The following is a 24,296-nucleotide window of genomic DNA, read 5'->3' on the forward strand; positions in this document are numbered from 1 at the left end:
GTCTCTCTTGTCTCTCTCACTCTGTCTCTCTATCTGTCTCTCCCTCTCTTGCTCTCTGTCTCTCTCTCTCCCGCTCTCCCTCTCTCCCTCTCTGTCTCTATGTCTATCTCTCTCTCTCTCCCTCCCTCTCTTGCTCTCTGTTTCTGTCTCTCTCTCTTTAACTATTTCTCTCTCTATATATGTGTGTGTGTGTGCGTATGTCTTACTATATTTCTCACTATATCTCTCTCTTGATATGTCTCTACATATCTACTTATCTCTCTCTCTAGATGTTTCTCTATATGTCTATGTATCCCTATCTCTCTTTGCATCTCCGTCTATCTATCAATCCGTGTCTTTCTTTGTCTCTCTATCCGTCTATCTGTTCCTCCCTTTGCATCTCTCTGTTGCTCTCTACCAATCTATCCATATCTCTATCCCTATGTCTCTCTATCAATCTATCTTTGTCCTCTATCTCTCACTCTACCTATCCGTCTCAATCTATCTCTCTATATCTCTCCACCTATCTATCTGTATATCTCTCTCTATGTCTCTCTACCTGTTTATCTATCTATCTATAGTTATCTCTCTATGTCTCTCTACCAATGTATCTATCTATATTTATCTCTCTATGTCTCTCTACCTGTATATCTATCTATATTTATCTCTCTATGTCTCTCTACCTGTTTATCTATCTATATTTATCTCTCTATGTCTCTTTATCTGTCTATATATCCATCTCTCTGTCTCTCTACATGTCTCTCTATCCATGTACATCTTATTTCTCTGCCTATCTCTCTATCCATCTATCTTTATCTCTATCTTTATGTTTATCTTTATCTTTATATCTATCTCTCTCTGTCTCTCTACCTTTGTATCAATCATTGTCTATATCTCTATGTCTCTCTACCTATCTATCTATCCATCTATCTCTATCTCTATCTCTATCTCTCTCTCTACATATCTATCTATCCATGTATATCTCTCTGTCTCTCTACGTATCTATCAATGTACATGTCTCTATCTCTCTCTTCTTCTCCACCTATCTATCTATCTATCTACCTATCTATGTTTCTCTATCTATTTCTATCACTCAGTGTATCTCTATACATCTATCTCTCTTTCTATCTATATACTTATATCTCTCAGTGTATCTCTATACATCTATCTCTCTTTCTATATATATACTTATATCTCTCAGTGTATCTCTATACATCTATCTCTCTTTCGATCTATATACTTCTATCTCTCAATGTCTCTCAATCTCTATCTCTATCTCTCTACGACTATCTATTTATCTATGTCTCTGTATCTATCTATCTATCTATCTATTTCTATCTCTCTATGTATCTCTATCTGTTTATTTCTATCTTTCTATGTCTTTCTATCCATCTTTTGATCTCTAGTCTCTATGTCTATCCCTCTCTCTCTCTTTATCTCTCTATATCTACAGCCAAGTTGGATTATAAAAATCATACATTTATCAGATAGCTCCTATTATCATGAATAATTACTGATAATTATTAATTTCTTTATAGATAGATATATCCATACCGCTGCATTCATGTCTTGCATCACACTTCTCCCTAATATGGTTGTATGGTACAGCAGTCTATGTGCAATAGTTTCACTAAAATGAGTTTTTGTTTTATTAGTTTTGATAGACTTATATAGAATGTATCCTAGAGGTTACCATATAACATTATTAAATATTTATTGTTTCATATATAAATAGGTCCTTCTAAGTTATAACAAATATGAAAAATAGATATCTAGATTTAATATAACACTTATTAGTAATACTAAATTCAAATTCATATTGTAAGTTATTGTGCACTTTATATATGTGTTAACTAAATAAGAAACCAAAAAATCACTTTAGAAAAAAATATTTTAATGATTTGGTTTTTTATTTTCTATCTAAACAAGGAGATATCCGCGATGATGAAGAAAAAATCGAGCAAAACATGGAAGGAGTAAGAGAAGAACGTGGTTAAGAACTACCAAAGAAAGTTTTTGTTGGATTCCTGTATCATAATAAATACTCTATAAATTACAGATGACTTGCTTCCCCTTCAAGGTAAAACTCAACAAATACCTGATAAAAATATAATAATATGACATGAAAATATGAATATTTTAGTTTAGTATTGTATCATGAATCAGTGTTAAATTTATATATAGATTGGAAATAATGTTATAAAATTTTATCAAGGAATACATAAAGGACTTATAAGCTTAGGACCAACAGCCAATAGATTCCATTTGTGCATGAACATCTGATCTAGGGTCTTGGGTAATAGGAAAATGGGCTAATTCTGCAGAGTAGGAGAATGCACTATGTGTCGGGTTCTATCACCATGGTTGAATTATACAAAGCATGTTTTTCTATGAATGCGGAAAAATGTACCTTTTTGGGGAACTTATTCCTCCCTTTACTTTCTCACTCCGAGATTGTTTTGAAGCCATTCACGTGCCCCGCCTCTAGAAGTATCCATGCAATCTTGTTGCTCTTGGATCCCCGCTTCTTCTTGGATCGAGCTCTTTGTGTAAATCTTGGAGATCTTCTCACCATGAAGACTCTCTCCTTGGTTGAGTCAATAAAATGCTTAGAGTGAATAAAGGGGAGGGCACCCAGCTCTGGCTGGCCTGGGTGCCTAAAATTGTGTGCCCCTTCCCCTATTTTTATTTTACTTAATTTTTTTTCTCAAAAACCACATCAAGTAAAATATATTCACAAATGTCCCTATAATCTTATGCATGTGACCATCTAGGCCCATATATGATTCTTGTTAATAACTTTACTGGCTGAATAATAATTTTTAGCCAAGAAGATTAATTAACTATATCAACATATAGATTAAATAACTAAGGATCAATTTAACCCAATCAATAGGTTTAGTTTCTAGGTCGTGGGGTTCCAAGATACACCTCATGCTCTAGAAGATACTGAGTAATGTTTGAACTCTATCATAGAACCTTTATTTTCATTGATTATGATATATGTATAATCCTTCATCCACATGAGACTCTCGAATGACTTAGGGTATGGTTGATCCTCAAACCCTAATCCATCATTTGATTAGCACTGATGCTTAACAGGATCATTGGAGAACAGCTTCTCCAATAACATCACTACCTTGGCCAGGGATTTAGCTACATCGTCTTCCTGGAGTTAATCTCCTTTTATACCAAGCGCGGATGATCCCATCTAGACCACTCAATCACCTTTGTGGGCTTCTTACTACATCGAAGCTATAACTTGTTTGAATCCCGTGGTTAGAGACTCGTAATTCATAGAAAATATATAGTCTTCCATCCATGGGATTTCCTTAGTGTCTAAGGTAAACAGATCACTTATACAACTATGGCATGAATCAACATAATTGGCGTCTATGTATAATACCATTCAGGGATTTTTTAGATAAATTCAATGAACTCTTTCACCAAAGAGCACCCATTATATCTCCTTTGTGTCGCCACAATAATAGCCACATGATCAACTATAATTATCATACAAGTAGGATAAGATAGTGCTTTTCTATCCGAATTGTTAGATGTTCATCTCAACTTTCCATTGAATAGGAGTATTTAGAATACATGTTTAAAGACTTACGATCATTGTATTATGCTCTCATCATAATTCACTATTTCATTGCACGTATTCATGGACTTCATTATAGACATCACACTGGAATGATAATAAATGTATTATTTTATTCAATGAACTTAAATAGAACATGGTGGTGTGATTTGGCTCAACGACCACATAATATCCATCAATATGAGCGTCCCTTAATCACCAGATAATTAGGTTTGGATGTCTTTATCTCATTTTTTAAATTTTAATACATTATGTAATATAAATGGGCAATAATACAGTAACCTTTTGTCGTATTCAAACCCAACAAAGACAAAAATTTGAAGAATATCCATATTTTACATTTTAGCATCGTTTTTTAAGAACTTACTCCATGAAAGGTCATTTCTATTTCTTTCATTGAATTTTATTAATGAAACTTTTTAAGGATCCTTAAAATATCCATTTACATCTGAGCTCAAAAGATTTAACATTAAAAAAACATCACTGAATCCAATTAGGAATATGACTTGAGATAAAATTGTGCTTCATAAGAAGGAACACGTTGATGATACATGTTGAGGAACATATTGATTAGTTATGGGTCTATCCCATTCACCCCACCCATATTTTATCTTTAGCTTATCTAATTAGTATTGGCCATATCCCCCCCCCCAAAACATATTACAAACATACGCCTCATGATCATAAATATTATGCTAATTTTAATGGAAATGTAACCTATTTTACATATTAATTTTAATAGTAATATGGCATATTTTACATGTTGATTTTCATTAAATTAGTGTTATTTAAGCTTAGAATTTTATAATGATGTTATGATTTACAAAAAATTGTGGTATTTTAAGAAATTCTTCAGGTGTTAACTTCATAAATACAATCATTTTAAGAGTGAGAATGTATAGTTTTGGGTCTTATAAATAATTTAGTGATTTTTAATAAATTTTATAATGCTTTATTCAGCTCAACAAGACAGCTCTATCCAATTCATTAGTATCTCTCAAAGCATTTGTTATTAATATTTATATGAGAAAGCACCAACCAATGGAACAATATCAGATTTGAATAATAATAAATACTAACGGATGCATGAAACTCGTGTCGGACAGATAAATGCACTTGGCTCCTTAATGCAATAGTACATGTGGTGATTTTTTTTGTTGAAATGGAAATCTGCATCAGATGAGCCAAAATAATTAGTGAATTATGATGAGATCGTAATACATAGATCACAAGTATTTAAGAATATGTTCTTAATATTCATATTTGAGGATAATCGAGAAGGATAGCGATCAAGAAGGCATAACAATGATGATGAAGGGTAAACGGATTTTGTCAAGGTGAAGGAGATTTGATGCATTGAAGATCAGATATATACATCTAGAGGTTAGACACATGAGTAGCTCTACATGACTTGTTTGAGGATCGAAGAATTCACAGATGCAATCCATGCCGAGGTTATTTGTTTCATATTTTGTTGATATTGTTATGATTTTGTTACAACTCGTCCACTGAAAGGAGTCATTATGTTCATCCAAATTGAGGCCATAGAACCCATCTAGAGTTTGACACCAATGATTGGCACCTTTTCATAATTTTGAAGACATACCTCAGTATCAAATTAAAAGCACATTTTTCTTTTGGATAATTTAAGGGCATGTGTATGCGCTTGATTACATTTTTCAAATGTAGATTTTAACACATATTTTTGGGAAATTTGAGGATTCTGTGGTGCAATGGTGATACGTGACGTGGATTGAGGAGGATAAAGAAACAAACTTTAGCTCATAAAATCTGATGATCCATGAGGATTTATGGGCTGAAAATTTTAGGGCAGTTCTATCTATCTCTGCGCTATCCAGTTATGGTCTTGAATCTACATACATGCCCCTCATATTTAGGAAAAAATCACCTTCCATATTTTCAAATTAGATCTTGCTCGTTGAAAATCTCGTAGGGGTCCATTCTTGAAATTGAAGAGTGAAGGGGCAATAATATGACCAAGATTTCTGAACAAAAAAACACCACTCAGCCTGTTAGTTACTGGATGAAAATATTAGCGTGATCTTTTATTTTTTGTAGTCTTATGTCTTTATCCCTTTACTTAGTTATCGTCTTCATGATAGCCAAGGTTTTTTCACTTTCTTGCATGCTATAATCAGAAATTGACTCTATCACTAGTCGGCACATAGTCACCTCTGTATTTGATGTTATAAGAAGCAATCAGGACCACATCACTCACTCCATTCCACAGTCTTCCAACAGATATGCACTGGCATTCCTGCTATAATTAGAAATGGGAAAACCTACAATGGTCTACTCAATCCAATGCACTATGCATGCACACTCTAATCTAACACATTAGGAACATGCACTAAGGTATTTTAATTAAAATGAATACTATTTCCTACTTTAAATTTCCATTAAAGTCTGAAAAATATTTTATATTAATGAGGATATATAAGATTAATTTAGAGCTTTTTACTAGTTTCTTTTAGTTAAGTATGTTTAAGTCATTAAATAAATATACTTTTTCTACAAAATAAATTAGCTGAAAGTTGATTTTTTTAATACCAAACGTCGACTAATTCAACCCTTAGATTGTGCTTGTAATAAAAATATAAATATTATTGTAAAAAACATAAAACTACGAGTACATATTTTATCCCAAATTCTAGTTTATCAATTGGTAGCATTGCTGGAGGAGGTGACATTGAGTTGGTGAATCTTAATATCTACATAAATCTTCGCACCATTTTTAGTGTATTAATGTTTCAAAGGAGAAATTTAAAAGCAAATTGAATCATTTGGTCTATTGATTGCTGGAGGACTTGTAATATATTTTTTATTTATGGCTGGAATTAATTTATTCTACTAATTCCTAAGAACATTTTGGGATTTATTTGAGGTTTAATTATTTTGGAAACCTATCAGAATTGCAAAAGGTTATGGGATTTATAGATATATCTCTACAATCCCATTTATAGTGCATGTATCTAGAGAAAATGGTTGATGGCGCACACCATCAAAAGTCATGATCGACATCAACCGCGTCGCGCGCCCTCGACGTTGAAGACCGGCTGACGCTGCTCAGTTATCCTTTTCATTTTTCTCATCTCTCTCTCTCCCTCTCGTATTTTTGTCTTTCTCCGTCCTCATCCGTCCCGTTTTCATCACATTTTGTCGCGTTCGCGACGCCCTTCGTCCGTCCGTCATTTGCCGTCGAGGAGGATGGGCTTCTCTCTAACCCCTTTCCTCCCTTGCTTATCCCTTTTTCCTCTCCTTATTCCCCTTTAATTTCCCCTTTATCCCTTTGTTTTTGTCTTTGTTTGTAAAGGGGAGCCCAGTTATAAGGGCTCCCCAAATGGACCATGTAAGGTCCCCCCCCCCCCCCCCCCTATATAAGGGAGGAGATGGGCACCCTAAGAAGGCAGACCAGTAATTTTCATAGAAGCATTTCATCTAACGGGTTGCTGGTCTCCCTTCTTCGTCAAGTGAAGAACACAAGGGAAGGAGAAGAGAAGCAAGGGGGAAGGAGAAAGAAAGGAGGAGAAGGAGGAGGCCCAGCGCCGCCAGCTACCAACCACTGCCGCCGCATCCCCCACCCCCTTGCACGCTGACACCGCGTGCGCGAGCGCAACGCCGCCAGCCCGCCGCCACCGACGCTCCCGCCGGCCACGCGCCACCGCCGCAGCCCGCGCATGAGGCTGTGGTTCCACCAGACTTCGCCGCACCACGCCTCGTATCGACGCCGCCACCGCTCGTGACGCCGCGGCCCCGCCACCACCGTCTAGTCCTCGAACGCCGGCCGACCGTCGACCTTCAACCGATCGACCGCCCAATCGACCGGCCGTCGGAGTCTCGATCAGCCGATGGATCCTCGACCCGATCGACCACTCGTTCGCAGTCGACCCCTCGATCGGTCAGCAGACGATTGATCGACCGACCCGACTGGCTGAACCGACTGGCCCGATCGACCCGACCGGCCGAACCGACCAGTCCGATCGACCCGACCGACCGAACTGACTGGCCCGATCGATCCGACCGACCGAATTGACCACCCCGGCCTATTGTCCTGTCCAGTCGTCTATTGGTTGGAGCCGCATTCACTGTCGAACTCGTCATCAACCCCCTTCGCCGACCCTTAGCATTGCCCTGGCATCATCTGCTGCATGTCAAGCCACCGTGTCTACTCCGACGTCTCTCCGCCCCACTCGCTCTGACACGCCACCAACGAAGACGAGATCCTGCACTACGAGTCACCGTCGATGAGGTATGTCGTCCTCTCCCGACGCTCCTTTAATTATTCTCTTGCAGTATTCTTTCGTCCCGTCTCCACCGTGCTCGGGCTAGGTAGGTGAGAGGGGCTAAACGAGTGAGAACTACGATTGTGAGTTACTGGTACGGACGAGTACGTCCGTTACGTGCGAGCCCAACGGATTGAGTCCATTCGGCCGTAGACATCCTCGTCGCTCCGACAAGGTTCGATAGGTCACCGCCGCCGCCGCTTGGTGACTCCCGTCCAAGCTTGGAGCTCGGCACCTCCCTCGAGTCAGAGCATGCACGTACGACACGTAGGACACCCGTTCATTGCATCGTAGTTACATCGACCCATTAGGGTTTGATCTGTCGGTCGACGACATTGTCGACGTTCAATACCAACATCACTTATCGGCACCAAACCATCATATTCAGTGTCGACCGGACGACGTCCTCGACGACGTCCGACATCAATGGTTTTTTCATCTTGGGACAAAAAATCATCTTGTCTATGGCATCAAACATCAGGCGATATGAAAATTCATCCACCAGAAGGACAATAAGGTTTTTTCTTTACAGGAAGAGAAAAGTGTCCCGTTCGCATGTGTTAGGCAGGAAGCAGAACAAATATACTAAAATTTTATTTATGATTTTTTCCCGAATTGAAAAACTTCTATGAATGATAACGTACATCGTTTTCCAACTCTGGTATTGTACATAATTGAGATGCCAGGGATGCACTTATTTTCCAACAGGAGGGTCCTTGGATGGAATAGTTCTAGGTGGGATGATTGCTGAAAGGGTGGTCTTAGACAGTGTGGCTTTGGACTACAAAAAAATGGGACATGGGATGGGACAAAAATTGCCCTGCACCGTTAGATGTCCCTGTCCCCCATAATCATTTCCTATCCTCCCATATTAAGGAAGGATGGGGAAATGAGACAAGTTCCAACATGACAACCTACACTACAATTTTTTTTGTAAATTATTCAAAATCCACCTCATAAGACGTGTAAAAATAAGAAAATTCTTGATCATTCTTTAATCCTAGGCAGCTCAGTTAATCTGTGAATATGTGAAAAAATATTTTATAAAAAGAGAGAGTTGATGCTAATCACTGAGGTTATCCAGCGGATACATGAATGTGATGTTAATCCATGATTTCTCAGAAGAAGAACTCTTAATACAAATTCTGATCCGATTTATCATACTTGATTAGTTAGCACATGGGTTAACCCTACCCTGAAATGTGAAAAAAAAATTCTGGCTCGTCAAATTATCTATCAAGAAGTATAAAATATTGAACTAAAAACATAAATAAATCCAACATGCATTTTACATCAAAAATTATCTTCACACAAATTAAAAAGTGGAAGTTGGATACACATTCTGAACTGGTTTGGTGACACCAAATTGGCTAATCTGGTTAGCTAATCATCAAGAAATGGATGGCACGACTCAGGATACATGCTGACCTTCAAGGCCTCCAAAATGCATGTGGCACCACTACCGCATGAGACGTCCTGTGTCATGACTCGTCACCAATGTCAACTTTGCGCCCGGGATCTGAGCGTCATTTAAATTAAATATTATTTTTTAAAAAGTTATTTAAAATTTCTATTCTCTCCAACGCCTATAAATAGGCCAATCCTGTACTGAACTCTTTGGTGATTTTTTATGTGGAATTGAAGTTTTCTTCTAAAGAAATTGCCCTAGTCTGGTCTCCTCCGTCGCCGTTTCCGCTTGCCACTCCTGTTGCAATTGAGAGGAGATCTTCCACCCATAGCCTTCGTCGGCGCGTCTGCACATGCTGTCGCCGCCACCGCGTGCAGCACCCACCCACGAGGCCACCGCGGGCAATGCTGCCCTCGTGATCACCGAGCGCAATACCCACTGCACGGCTACAGCGTGCCGTCACCCTCTTGCTTCAAACACGTCATCCACAGTGCATGGATTCTTCAACTGTGCGCCCGATTTACCATTTAGGTTTAGGGTTTAGGCCCCGAACCCCACAAGGGAGGAACTCCCCCCTAGACCCCTCACCAACTGACAACGCAGTTGGATCCGTATCTGGCCTGTTGAAGCTCAAATCATCTGCTCTCACCACCAAACGCCTTCACAACTTCTTGTATCACCCTATCGCACTACGCCAGTGCTATTGGTCCACCCTTCCCTCTTTGATGATCTGCATTATTTCATCTCGTATTTTCTCGTGTGTTTTTCCACCACCGTCAAACTTAGTAAAATAGGTTCTTTGAATATGTTTGCGTCTTCTCGTAGTCGACCATTTGGGATATTGGATTTGGAGCTTTGTTTTCACCGCGGTCATTGTAAGACAGTCCTCCCGCCCTCGACCGAGGAAAGGGGCTGCGCCATCATCTTCTCCAAATTTAAATGTTCAAAATCGATCGTGTTGATTTGTGGTCTGTTTTATCCATCCTTAGTTGACTTTAGTCCATCCTCCCCCCGTCGGTCCTAGTCATCCTGCATCACTCAGCTAATCAGGATAGTCAACCATCAAGAAATGGAAGGCTGAGGATTCGCGCTGACCTTCAAGGCCTACAATAGGCCACACCAAACATCACCACCACCACCCCAATCATCATCACCATCATCAATCCACAAGATCTAAATTACCCTAAATCGATTAGCTAACATGTTGGTTAACATTATTCTAAAACATGGTTAGTGCAAATTCTGTACAATTTATCCTAATCCGTCCATTAACACGCAGTTAACCATTCTCTAAAACACTTAAAAATCATTGGCTTATCAAATTATCCGTCGAGGCAGAAACAAATCCACCTATTTGCATTACATCAATCATATCTGCACACAGATTCAAAGGTGAGAATTGGATACAAGTTATGAAATGGGTTCTTTGACCTGAAATCAACTAATCAGGATAACCGGCCATCAAGAAATGGACAACTGAGGATGCTCACTAACCTTCAAGCCTCCAACCTCCCACACCAAACATCACCACCGGCACCTTCATCATCAATCTACCAGATCTAATTTATTGTAATCAATTAGCTAACATGTTGGTTAACCATATTCTGAAATATGTTCCGTGCAAATTCCATTCGATTTATTGTAATCCATCAGTTAACACATAGTCAATCATAATCTGAAATAAGAAAATAAATCATCGGTTTATCAAGTTATCCATCCAGATAGAACAAATCCACTATCTTCATTACATCAAGCATATCTGTACAAAAGTGGGAGTTGGATAAAAGTGTTAATGAAATGGGTTCTCTGACCTGAAATCAGCTAATCAGGATAGCCAATCATCAAGAAATGGACGATCGTGGATATGCCACACCAAACATCACCACCACCACCACAACCACCTCCATCATCATCACCATCATCAATCCACTAGATCTAATTTATAGTCAATCGATTAACATGTTGGCTAATCGGATTAAGTAACATGGTCAGTGCAAATTCCATCTGATTTATAGTAATCCATCAGTAGTGAATCATACTCTGAAACACGAAAATAAATCATTGGCTTATCAAATTATCTATCCAACAGAAAAAATCCACTAGCAACATTACATAAAACATATCTGTACAAAAGTGGGAGTTGGATACAAAGTTTTTATGAAATGGGTTCTCTGAGCTGAGATCAGCTAATCAGGATAGCCGGCCATCAAGAAATGGATGGCTGAGGACGCGCACTGACCTTCAAGGTCCCCAATAGGCCACGCCAAACATCATCGGTTCATCACCATCGTCATCATCATCATCATCAGTCCACCAGATCTAATTAGTTAACATGTCAGTTAGCCGTATGCTGAAACAAGTTTAGTGCAAATTCCGTCCAATTTATTGTAATCCATCCGTTAACATGCAGTTAATCATTCTCTTTAATTATCCATCGAGGCAGAAACAAATCCACTATCTGCATAACGTCAAGCATATGATAAATTGGTTCAAGCATTACATCAAGCATATCAAATGAACCATGTTAAAAAGTGGGAGTTGGATACAAAAGTTGTAAAATGGGATCTCTGAGCTGGGATCAGCCGATCAGGATAGCCGGCCATCAAGAAATGGACGGCTGAGGATGCGCGCTGACCTTCAAGGCCTGCAATAGGCCACGCCAAACATGATCAGTTGATCACCATCGTCATCCATCATCATCATCATCAACCCACCACCTGTCTTCGTCTCTCCTCCGTCCATCGTCTTCCTGCTCACTCCCAGCGCAGCCGCCATGGCCACCTCCGCCGCCGTCTCCGCCCACCGTCTGCCCATCCTCCACGTGGCGCCCCCCAAGCTCGCCACGTCGCTCCGAACCCACCTCCAGCTCCTCCCCAGGCCCAATTTCCTCGGCCTCGCCGTCCCCGCCGCCGCCGCCGCCGCCCCAATTTCCAGCCGCCCCCCTTCTCCCTTGGTCTTCGCCAAGGTACATTCTTTCCCCCTCCTTTCCTTGGCATTTCCTCTCTGTTCAATCCTCGTTTGATGGTAATCTTCCTCCAAGTCGGGATTAGATCAGATCAGTTGAACGTTCATTCCATTTAAATTCTTTTTTTTTTTCGTTTTCCTCGGTGTTCAATCTGTGTTTGATGGTAATCTTCCTCCGATTCCGGATTTCATCAGATCTGTTGAACGTTCATTCCCTTTAATTTTCTTTCCTTTTCGTTTTTCTTGGTATTCAATCAGTGTTTGATGGTAATTCTCATCCAATTCCGAGTCAGATGAGATCAATTGAACGTTCATTCCCTTAAAGACCGTTTTCTTTTCGTTTTCCTCGGTGTTCAATCTGTGTTTGATGGTAATCTTCCTCCGATTCCGGATTTCATCAGATCAGTTGAACGTTCATTCCCTTTAATTTCCTTTCTTTTTCGTTTTTCTTTGTATTCAATCATTGTTTGATGGTAATCTTACTCCAAGTCGGGATTAGATCAGATCAGTTGAACGTTCATTCCATTTAAATTCGTTTTTTTTTTCGTTTTCTTCCGTGTTCAATCTGTGTTTGATGGTAATCTTACTCCAAGTCGGGATTAGATCAGATCAGTTGAACGTTCATTCCATTTAAATTCGTTTTTTTTTTTCGTTTTCTTCCGTGTTCAATCTGTGTTTGATGGTAATCTTCCTCCAACTCTGGATTAGATCAGATCAGTTGAACGTTCATTCCCTTTAATTTCCTTTCTTTTTCGTTTTCCTCCGTATTTTACCAGTGTTTGATGGTAATCTTCGTCCGATTCCGGATTAGATCAGATCAATTGAACGTTCATTCCCTTTAATTTTCTTTCCTTTTCGCTTTTCTTGGTATTCAATCAGTGTTTGATGGTAATTCTCATCCAATTCCGAGTCAGATGAGATCAATTGAACGTTCATTCACTTTTAATTTCGTTTGGCTTTTCGTTTTCCTCGTTATTTTACCAGTGTTTGATGGTAATCTTCATCAGATTCCGAGTCAGATGAGATCAACTGAACGTTCATTCACTTTAATTTCGTTTTGCTTTTCGTTTTCCTCGGTATTCAATGAATGTTTGATGGTAATCTTCGATGTGGGTAGGTGTCTCAAGGCGACGCCGCGCCGGACTTCACCCTGAAAAACCAAGACGGGAAGAACGTCAGCCTTTCCAACTTCAAGGGCAAGCCTCTTGTTCTCTACTTCTACCCCGCCGACGAGACCCCCGGCTGCACTAAACAGGTACCCTTCTTCTTCTTCTAAACTGGTAACCCTCTTCTTCTTCATCATCTTCTTCATAAATGGTGCCCTTCTTCTAAACTGGTACCCTTCTTCTTCTTCTTCACCATTCATCTTCTTCTTCTTAACTGGTAACCCGCTTCTTCTTCATCATCTTCTTCAAAAATGGTACCATTCTTCTTCTTCTAAACTGATAACCCGCTTCTTCTTCATCATCTTCTTCAAAAATGGTACCATTCTTCTTCTTCTAAACTGGTAACCCGCTTCTTCTTCATCATCTTCTTCAAAAATGGTACCCTTCTTCTTCTTCTAAACTGGTAACCCTCTTCTTCTTCATCTTATTTTTCAAAATTGGTATCCTTCTTCTTCTACACTGGTAACCCTCTTCTTCTTCATCATCTTTTTCAAAAATGGTACTCGTGTTCTTCTTCTAATATGGCACCCTTCTTCTTCTTCTAAACTATTACCCTTCTTCTTCTTCTTCGTCATCTTCTAAACTAGTACCCTTCTTCTTCTTCGTCGTCGTCTTCTAAACTGGTACCCCTCTTCTTCTTCATCATCTTCTTCTAAACTGGTACCCTTCTTCTTCTAAACTGGTAACCCTCTTGTTCTTCATTATCTTCTTCAAAAATGGCACCCTTCTTCTTCTTCTAAACTAGTACCCCTCTTCTTCTTCATCATCTTCTTCTAAACTGGTACCCTTTTTCTTCGTCATCTTCTAAACTGGTACCCTTCTTCTTCATCATCTTCTAAACTGGTACCCTTCTTCTTCTTCATCTTCTTCTAAACTGGTACCCTTCCTCTTCTTCTTCATCTTCTTCTACACTGGTACCCTGCCGTTGTAAGTTCTGCTTTCATCTGACTGGGAGTTTCTCCTCCGTCCCGTCCCGTCCCGTCCCGTCGTGTCCCGTTCCGTTGCAGGCCTGCGCATTCCGCGACTCATACGAGAAGTTCAAGAAGGCCGGCGCCGAGGTCGTCGGTATCAGCGGCGACGACCCTGCCTCCCACAAGGCAAGCATACCTCGATTGGACGATGATGACGTTAAAATCGTCTTCATCATATCCCTTTTCCCTCTCATTCTAATGACTCTTTGCGTCATCGTTGCAAGTGGCGTCATCCATCTTAGCTTTCCTCAAAGGACAAAACCGTCATCACCTTTTTGTCACGACTGATGGGATGAAATGGTGATCTTAGCTTCCGTTTTGTCCCTTTACTTCATCCGTCATCGTACACACTGGTTGACGTATGTCTGGACAAAATAGCATCAATGAGCTTAACCATTTCTGCATGACTAGTCGGCATCCATTTTGTCCCATGACATCATCTGACGTCATGCACAGGTTGAGTGATGACTGGAGAATGACATTTCTGTCATTAGTCATTAGTCATCAGTCATCAGTCATCCGTCCGAGCTCACAGAAACAGAAAGAGAGAGAGAGGTGGTCTCTGGTGATCAAGTGGATACTTGAGGGACGAATGACTGAACAGGACTGATGCCAGAATGGTGAATGAAATGATTGAACTGATGGCAGTTCAGTCCCATCCCATCTGTCGTAACTGTCATTTATCATCCTGTCATCGGGTCAGTTGGATGATGACCAGTCATCCAGTCCATTCATTACCATCATCAGTCATCTGCCCTGACCTCAGAACTAGAATGGAACAAAAGCCGGTGTGCCTTTGTCCAGCCACTCAGACAGAAGCAGGACAAAACTGCAGACTCTCTTATTTAGGGGTGTCGTCTTACCACGTCATCTGTCTTGCTCGGTGCAGGCATTCGCAGCCAAGTACAGGCTGCCGTTCACGCTGCTGAGCGACGAGGGGAACAATGTGAGGAAGGCGTGGGGTGTGCCGTCCGATCTGTTCGGGACGCTGCCCGGCCGCCAGACTTATGTCATCGACCGCAAGGGCGTCATCCAGCTCATCTACAATAACCAGTTCCAGCCTGAGAAGCACGTCGCCGAGACCCTCAAGCTCCTCCCCACCCTCTAATCTCCTCTCTCTCTCTCTCTAGAAGAGCTCCTTGCATGTGCAATGGATGGCTGAGATCTTTTCTTCCCTTCCAATTCAGTACCTTCTTATTTGAATTCTGAGACCCACCAGGCCGTTTTTAATGGCTGAGATGGACGGCTGGGATCTTCTCTTGTTGATGTTAGGAATTTCTTTACAAGCCTGCCTTTTGTTCTTCTTCTTCTCCTTTTGCAGAGATGCTTTGGAGGGAAGGGAGGTGGAAGACCCACTTGGTAAGATTTTCCACGAGCTTCTGTAATGCCTATGATTCCCTGATTTTTGAGCTCAATCAGGCTAGATCCTCTTGCAAAATTCTAGAGAGAGATAGAAAGAGAGAAGGTAACCTGACCTAATGGCTCAACTTCAGTCATCCATTGTTTCTCGATGTTTGTCAGTCCAGAAAAGACACAGAAGATAGCGGGCCCTGCGTCTGCATGAAGAGCATTCAGGCACCAGAGGTCCGTCCATTCCCCTCCATTTCTCTCTAGAACCTGCCCTCTGCCATATCCAATGCCTTTTCTTTTGTTTCTTTGCAGTCTCTCCAATTCAAAATTATCCCATTGTTTGTAGATCAGTTATTTTTCAATTCTTTCTATATTAATATTTTTGCTATTTTATTATATTTTAATGTTTGTTCTTTATCATTTAATTATTCAATTATATTATTCAAGTTATCTTTCCATTATATATTCTAATGTCCATTTATCATATGTTTTATCCTTTTTTGTATCTTTTTAATTTATTTGTCTTCCATGATTCATTTTTATGTTTAATTTCTTCCGGCAGGCTCCACACAAATCAATCCACCAGAGCTGCAAGATCGACATCTGGTCTGCCGATGTGACTCTCCTCTATCTCATCATCAGCAGAAGTCCCTTTGATGGGAATCCCAATCAATAAAAATCTTATTCAAACACTGCCCATTAAACTTTGACTTCAGCTTAATTTGACCCATCTCACCAAGAACATCAGTGAGATTGAGGCTTCGGGGAAGTGAGGAGCTATGGGAGGTGAGAAAAGATCCACACCCGATAAAAATCTGATTCAAACCCTGTCCATTAAACTTTGACTTCAGCGTGATTCGATCCATTTCACAAAGAACATCAAGGAGATTGTTAGGCTCTGGGGTTGTGAGGAGCTATGGGAGGTGGCAAAGCTCCCCAACCATGATTCCTCCTTCCCCCATGTAAGTAACATTAAGTTTATTTTTCTATGAATTCAGCAGAATTTGAGGAAATAAAGAAATTAAGAAATTGACATGGCAGGAGCTGCTAGAGGTGGAATGGATGAGGCGGATGAGCAAGGAGGAGTGGCGTTGGTGGAACAAGAAGAGAGGATCAGCACTAAGGAAGCCCTTGCCCATGACCTTTTTGCCCCCTGCTGGGACTCCCTCCACCACCAATGGGACCTCCGCCACAATGCCGCCCCCACACCCCCCTCTGTAAATGTCATCACTATGCTTCTCTATTTGTCTACCTATCTATGCCATTTGAGTCAAGAAAATTTAAGAAATTAAATTCCTGCCTCCCTGTGGATCAACCCCTTACTTGCCCTAAATTTATTATGGAGTCATTAAGTGGAAAATTTTCTATAAGTATTGTTTGTTAATATGGATTAAAATATTTGAACATCAGAGAATTGTCAAAGTTTTGTTGTTTTTTCCAATCAAAGTATGGTTCTCTCTTCCAGAAAAAAATTAAATATTATATTGGCTGAATGTCATTACTATTTTCATTCTATAATATTTTCTTAAGCGCTATTGCATCACCAAATAATTAGACAACAGGTTAAGTGCTTAGATGCTAGATACATGAACATCTCAGTACATCTCACTCGTGGAACTGTGAAATCACAAAACTGATCAGCACTAAGGTGATTTGATCATAAGATTTTAAAGAGCCTTTGTGATTTTTTTTACATCTTATGCGGTGAAAATCATCAATGTTTCATCTCAGTCACGACCATAGAACACAACACCATCACCCCTCTCGTTTTGGTGTTGTCATTTGGTTCCGATAGCTTAATTCCTCATGTGATTTATCCCATTTCACACCGATGTTTTGTTATTTTAAATATGCCTATTTCCTCTTGATTTTCACGTCAAGAGTAGTCACATAGCAAACACCAAAATGCCAATGAATATCCAGTTTCAAACCCGCAGTTGGTCGCGCTTATGTGTCATTCTTGACACCTTAATTTATATTATCGTTGGATTTTAGTAATTTTCATTTGCACACGAGTGATTCAGAGAGTGTGCAGAAGCTTGCGATTATGACTTAATCAGGAAGTTTTGCACAAAGTGTTTTACTATCTTGGACATATTTGGATAGATAAACCATTTGAATTGTCTTCTCTTGGTCTCAAGTGGTTAGGAATTCTATTCCTTCTTCTTTGAATTAAGTTCCTTCAAGGATCCCTACAATACATATATTTATACATATATATCATTAAATTTATTTTGATTGTGATATCAAACTCCTACTCCTTTTATGAAAATTGGCTGTTCCACATCATTATTTCTGGAAAATTGGGAGATTCATTGCCACTTAAATAAGATATAGAATATAGATTGTTTTTATATGATATATATTTGATAATAACTAGTTGAATTATGAATATATGTGTCCACCATAATACATATGAGATCATGTTGAAATGAAAAATAGTGTAACTTGTTGGTTGTGTAATGTTACAGGTGAGTAGATTCAACATTTTTGTTGCATGCCAAAGTATCATTACTAGGCATGACTTAGTGGTTTGTGATGGATATTATGCGGTAATCAAGCAACTAACACATCTATGTCTTGTTTGAGTTTATTAATATAAATTTTTATTCATTAGGATTCTCTTATGATATTTATAATGAAGTTCAATAATACAACAATCATTATGATTTAGTGAAATAGTCTTTAAACATGGATTCTAAATATTCCTCTTTGCAGAATGCTTCAGATGGACATTGATGTATCCTGAAATAGTAACACTATTTGATCCTATTGATAAGATAAGTACGGCCAATAATATAATTAGTGACATTAAGGATGTATTGATGGGGGACCATCTCACCAATCCAGCAACGGGTCGCCAACAACCTCGCCGTGCAGCTCGAGCTGACATCCGTGATCTTGGCTTCAAGTACTCCGCATATCAAACGATTGTGAGCTATGATCTTTTATTTTCTTGTATTTTGGTTTTCCAGAACGATTAGGATGGGCTGCCATGTTTGGGCCTCATCCGTTGTTATCTTCTTTTATTTTGTTTGATGTATGTTTCAGGGTAAACCTCGTCATGATATGTTTTTCCCCTATTTTGGCCCACGTGGGCATCCTCCCTTCTCTATATAAAGGGATGTCATGCCCAAGGAAGCCTTAGAGTTCAATTAGAAATTTTAAAAGTTATCTTCATTTGGGCTCCCACCACCTCTCGTTGAGAGTTAGTTTACTGCTTTCTAGTGTGGATTGTGGGCCAGTCGTCGACACGTTGCCAGCTTCATCACGTGGAGATCACTTTGTGAATAACCGCATGTCTCCGACATTGCCTTGTCTTCATCTTGATTTTCTAGGAGCGGCTTCAAGAAGTAGCCATTCCAAGATCGCACGGCCTGCAAGAACCTCGCCCCCGGCTACCTTCTCGTTCGCCTTCACCATGCAGTTTCTCTGGACAATTCCCGCCCCAACCCGTACGCCAAGAACCCATTTCTTAAGCCAATGAATTCCCCAAGAAATCGCTTCTTGGGCCATCTTCGAGGCTCGCCAGAAGTTTCTTGCTCGCACGCTCTCGGCCTCATCGCCTCTGTTCGCCCGAGCCCGCGCACCCTTGCCTATCAATGCACCTGCTTGTTTGTGTGCCCGCACGGCTTCTCGCATCTGCCTGCCTGTGCACCTGCGTGCCTACGCCCACTCACCCGCACGGCTGCACCCCATGCCCATGCGCATCCACGCCCTGCGCTGGTGCGTCGGCACCCCCTTCGATCCGCTCGCACACCAAGTGCCGACCACTTGGCATTTGGCCTAACGTGCAATGCACCCAGCCGCAATCACCACCGTTCGACCATCAACCGCCGATACTTGACCCACGCATTCTCTGCCAACGTTAGCCGAGGCCATGCCCACATGTACCATCTGCCCACGCCTACAGCCCGCCCACAACCTCCGTTCATCTTCCGTGAAACGACACCAAGCAATAGACTTCTGAGTTTCGACCATATCATGTACCATCATTCCCCCCCTCTTGAAATTGCAATATCACTTCTTGAAGTATCGTCTGCCGCTACGCGCTCCTCTGCCATAGTTATTACTTTGTATAAGATTAGCCAATTTGTCGAGAGATAGGAGTTTTTGTGATAAATGTTAGGTCACCAACCAGTAGAGGTCATGGACGCCTCTGGACATGTTGTGTCCCTCACTTCGTAGACGTCTAGTTGATCTTATCGGCACGACCACTATACGCGTGCCCCTGGGCTGTGCGTCGTGCGTCTGTGTGATGGGGGACTGATGCAGGACGGCCGCGGTCGACGTCCTGCGGCGGAAGCGTGCGGTCCGTTCATCCCTCTCGGGGACGTTCATCTTGGGCGGCATGCCCGCCTTGTCGGTGGGTGTCCCGGAAAGGTCCTGCGCGGGGCCTCAATTTGTAGAAGCTGAGGGTCACCGTTCTCCACCCGGTCAACGCCCACGGGGTCGTCGTAGAGGCATTGGTGGGCCTGACGACCGGTGGGCGGATAGGTTCAGCCGGCTTGATAGCGAATACGGCGGCGAACGATACAATGGCTTACGGCAGCGGCGGCGGCGCGCGGCGCGGGCGTGGCGGCAGCGGCGGGCGTCGCGGCGAGGCGGCGCGCTCAGTGGCGGCGGCTTCCGTGGCGGCGGTGGCGGCGGGCGGCTGCCCGCGCAGGCGGCTGCCCGTCTGGCGAGAGCTGTCCAGCGCGGCGGCTCCCGTGTGTGGTTTGCCCCTGCGGCGGGCTGCCCTTGCGGCGGCGTCCCTGCGGCGGCGGCTGCGCCGCGCGGCGGCGGCGTTCGTGCGGCGGCGGCTCCGCGAGGTGGGGCGGCCCGTGGCGGGCGGCAGTCTGAGACCCAGATTCCCGGCGGCGGCGCGCTGCGGCGGCGGCGCGCTGCGGCGGCGGCTGCGGCGGCGGCGCGCTGCGGCGGCGGCGCTGCGGCGGCGGCGGCGGCGGCTGCGGCGCCTGGGGGTTTCGTCGGCTGAGGCCGACGGAACAGGAAGTGGAACGGCAGGGCGCCAGATCGGCCCCGTTCCGTTCCGCCCAACTCTCTCTCACCCTCTTTCTCTTTTCTCTCAAAACGGAACGGGATCCTTTCTTTTCCAAAAATTCAAACTAGACTTAAGATGGAACAGGGGCCCTCCGTCCCTTATGTAGGGAGGGTAATGGGCCCTAAGGAGGGATCATAAGAGGGGGAACCCATTAGGAAAGGGTCCCCTCTTAAGCCCACTAGTACATGGCTTATTTTAACATGAAAATTTAGCTAAACCTAGGAATTAAACTAGATATTAGAGGAAACTTAGTTATAATACCTGATTGACGTTTAGGTATAATACCATTCAAAGATTCATATGGATCAATTCAGTGAACTCTTTCTCCAAAGAGCATCCACTATTTGTCCTTAGTGTCGCCACACTAATAGCCAAAGGATCAGCTATACTTATCGAATAAGTAAGATCAACTAGTGTTATTCTATTCGGATAATTCGATGTCCATCTTGACTATCCATCAAATAGGAATATTTAGAATACATGTTTAAAGACCAGTGATCCCTGTACTATGATCTCATCATAATTCAGTCAGTCATTGCACGTATTCATGGACTTCATTATAAACATCACACATAATAATAATGAATGTAAATATTTTATTCAATGAACTTAAATAAACATGGAATCTGTGATTGACTTGAGGGCCACATAATATCCATCACCTATGCCTCCCTCTTCTTATAGGGTAAATATGTGCACTCCCCCTTCGAAATAAAGGGGAGACGACCCACTTTAAGGGTCCTAGGGCCCCCTAATAGGAGAGAGACCCACCAACATGCCCACAAGTGAGCTCACACATGCACAAACGTGTAGGTCCAAACATGTACACGTTTGAACAAACAAACACAAACACATATGCGACCAACATACAATGCCTACTAAACAAAGAAAATATAAGGAAAGCTAATGGCAAACCTCTATGGCCCCTTGACGAGGCCAAGTACTATGAAAGCTGGGTCTCGCGCGTCAGCCCTTGCTCGATGGAGTGGTTGAGACTAGGTCTTCAAAGCTAGATGGTCCCCATCAGCGTGGACGGGCATGACGTTATCTTGGTGGTCTTAGATCGTTTCTCTAAGTATGTGATGTTTATCCCTACCACTTTGAGCATGCTATCTTTCATTCTTTGTTATTCTCTGACCCATGCCATCACACTATTTGATATTCTGTGCTAAACTGGGAGGCGGAGAATGTCTAGATTTCATCTTATAGTTGGAGGAAACTTAGTGGAGAATTTTAACACTAGCCGCTACCCGGAAGAGAGTGATCTTGATATGAGAGGAGAGAGGTCCACCACTTGAAGAGTGCAGTGAGGAGCATTCTGGATCATAGTGTAATATCTGGAGAGAAGTACATCTTTCTATTCATTTCATTAGCTCTACCCAAAACCAAGAGGATGGCGCTCATATTCCTGACAAGGTGGAATCCAAATTGTCGAGGAGAGTTTCGTTTGAGCATGTTATTGATAATTCTAACACTTCATGTAGATGAATGAGGATTGATGGATGAAGAAGTCATCTAAAGAAATAATGGTACATTGCTAAGGGACTAGCAATGATTTAAGTGGGGGGGTATGATAACTTGCAAATTAACATGATTAATTAATGAGTTTTACATTATATTTATGTATTTTAATGACTATATTTGCATGTTATCATATTAAAATAAAAATAAATCAGTTACACTTTCATTTTATTATTTTTTTTGATTTTTTATCATTTATCACATGGAATTTAACCTCATTTCAGTAAATAAATATTTTTTACAGGGCTTTAAATACTTGGCGTAAGGTTGGTAAGTGTTTTCATGATTTTTATGGAATTTTTCCATATTTTTATATAATTTTTTGACCATTATATAGCCAAGAAATAATTTTTATATATTTAAATAATACATATTTAATTTATTTGGAATTTAATAATATATTTTTTATATATTAAAGGGCATCCACGTCATTCGCCCAAAATTCTGGCGAATGAGTGGATAATTATTATTAATAATAAGAGAGAAGAATAGTCAAACATTACGGCCATACGATTTAAATATATTTAAAAAGAGAGAGAAGAAAAGTCAAACATTGCGACTACGGCGGGTAAAAAAAATTGCGGATGGCCTTGTTTTTTTTATTTTTATATACAGGGTGACGTGGCTTCTCTATAGCCATTGAAAAAGGATAATCAATCTCCAATCATTATGGGCGGCCGACGCGGACAACGAAGCCTCAGAATGCGATACGAGGAAGCGGAAAATGAGAAAGAATATGACAGCCAATCAGAAAACGCCATTTCCAAGCTTCTTGGAGGAGAGATAAAATGATATCACTAAAACCTTGATATCTTGAGATCTAGACGTCGGATTGGGCTGAAATTTTGAGGGTAGGTTCGTCTTTTCTCCCTCTACAATCCAGACGGTTGGATCTTTAAATAGAGGTCTGGAAAAGGGAAAAAATTACTTTTGGATGCTCTCCCCCAAGCAATTGGCCAGGAAAGACACAGGAGGGATTCTTGAAGTCGACAGATCTTGCTTCTGAACTCAAATTTTTAAGTCTCTGATTTGTATTTCAATCATCTTCTTGAACGATTCTAAAACGTCAAGGCATGGGCGAAATGTACATGCCCTAGAAGTTTGTTTTGAATGAAATTAGAACTTCGTTTTGATTCTGATTCAAGATCTGATTTTTTATCCTTAATTCTACATCAATTTAAAACATTTTTGCTTCATTAGATTTTTTATTTAGGGTCGGATTTCATCTTTTCCCAATTTCTTCACTTTCTCTCTCTAAGTTAATTTGTCTAGTTTCTCTCTCTAGATTTCGATTTTTATTTTTTAGGAATTTAATTCAACATATAAAAAACTTAAAAATAAAATTTTAATCGAAAATTCATCCATCTTGAAGTCCAATTCAAAAATCCCTTTCTTGATTATTTAATTCATAAAAATTGTTTTAAAATTTTATAATAATTGTGAAATTAATAATCTGAATTAATCTGAGCTTAAAATTAAAATATTCCTATCTTGAATTTTCTGACCGAAATATTAAAAATCAAAATTAAGATTTATTTAATTTTGATTAATTAAAGAATATTATTGTGGATAATTAAGATTTATTGATTGCAAAATTAATTCATTTTTTGAATTAATTCATTAAAATTGGATAAAAATTCTCAATTTTTCCCTCCCTGTGGTTCGACTCCTTACTTGCTCAATATTCCATATTTAGTAATTAAGTGAAATTATAAATTTTATTGCATAAGTCTAAAAGCCCAAACAACGACATATTTTAACACCATTTTTAGCCTTATCAAATGTAATGAGTAGGAAGTCGTGAGAGGGTAGTAAAAATTATTAGTAAGGATGATATGAATAATAGGATGATGAAAATGTAGGAGGATGTGGCTAGATCAAATGGAAATGAGAGAGAGAGAGATGAAGAGGTGAAGTGATGTTGGATGTAGAAGATGAATAAGAAAATGGGATGATGATATGGGGAATGGATGTGAGTGGATGTGGAT

At 40.7% G+C, this 24,296-nt stretch overlaps 1 protein-coding gene across 1 annotated transcript; it reads left to right on the forward strand.

Annotated features, from left to right (window-relative positions):
- Positions 1–11,969: 11,969 nt before the first annotated feature.
- PRXQ (Thioredoxin superfamily protein) lies at positions 11,970–15,682 on the forward strand. Its single transcript, XM_078584995.1, has 4 exons — positions 11,970–12,260; positions 13,377–13,514; positions 14,433–14,522; positions 15,286–15,682. The coding sequence occupies exons 1-4, from the start codon at positions 12,069–12,071 to the stop codon at positions 15,502–15,504; spliced, it is 639 nt and encodes a 212-aa protein (XP_078441121.1). The 5' UTR covers positions 11,970–12,068; the 3' UTR covers positions 15,505–15,682.
- Positions 15,683–24,296: the final 8,614 nt, after the last annotated feature.

Source organism: Wolffia australiana, chromosome 13 (assembly GCF_029677425.1).
Source record: "Wolffia australiana isolate 7733 chromosome 13, ASM2967742v1".
Lineage (NCBI taxonomy): Eukaryota > Viridiplantae > Streptophyta > Magnoliopsida > Alismatales > Araceae > Wolffia > Wolffia australiana.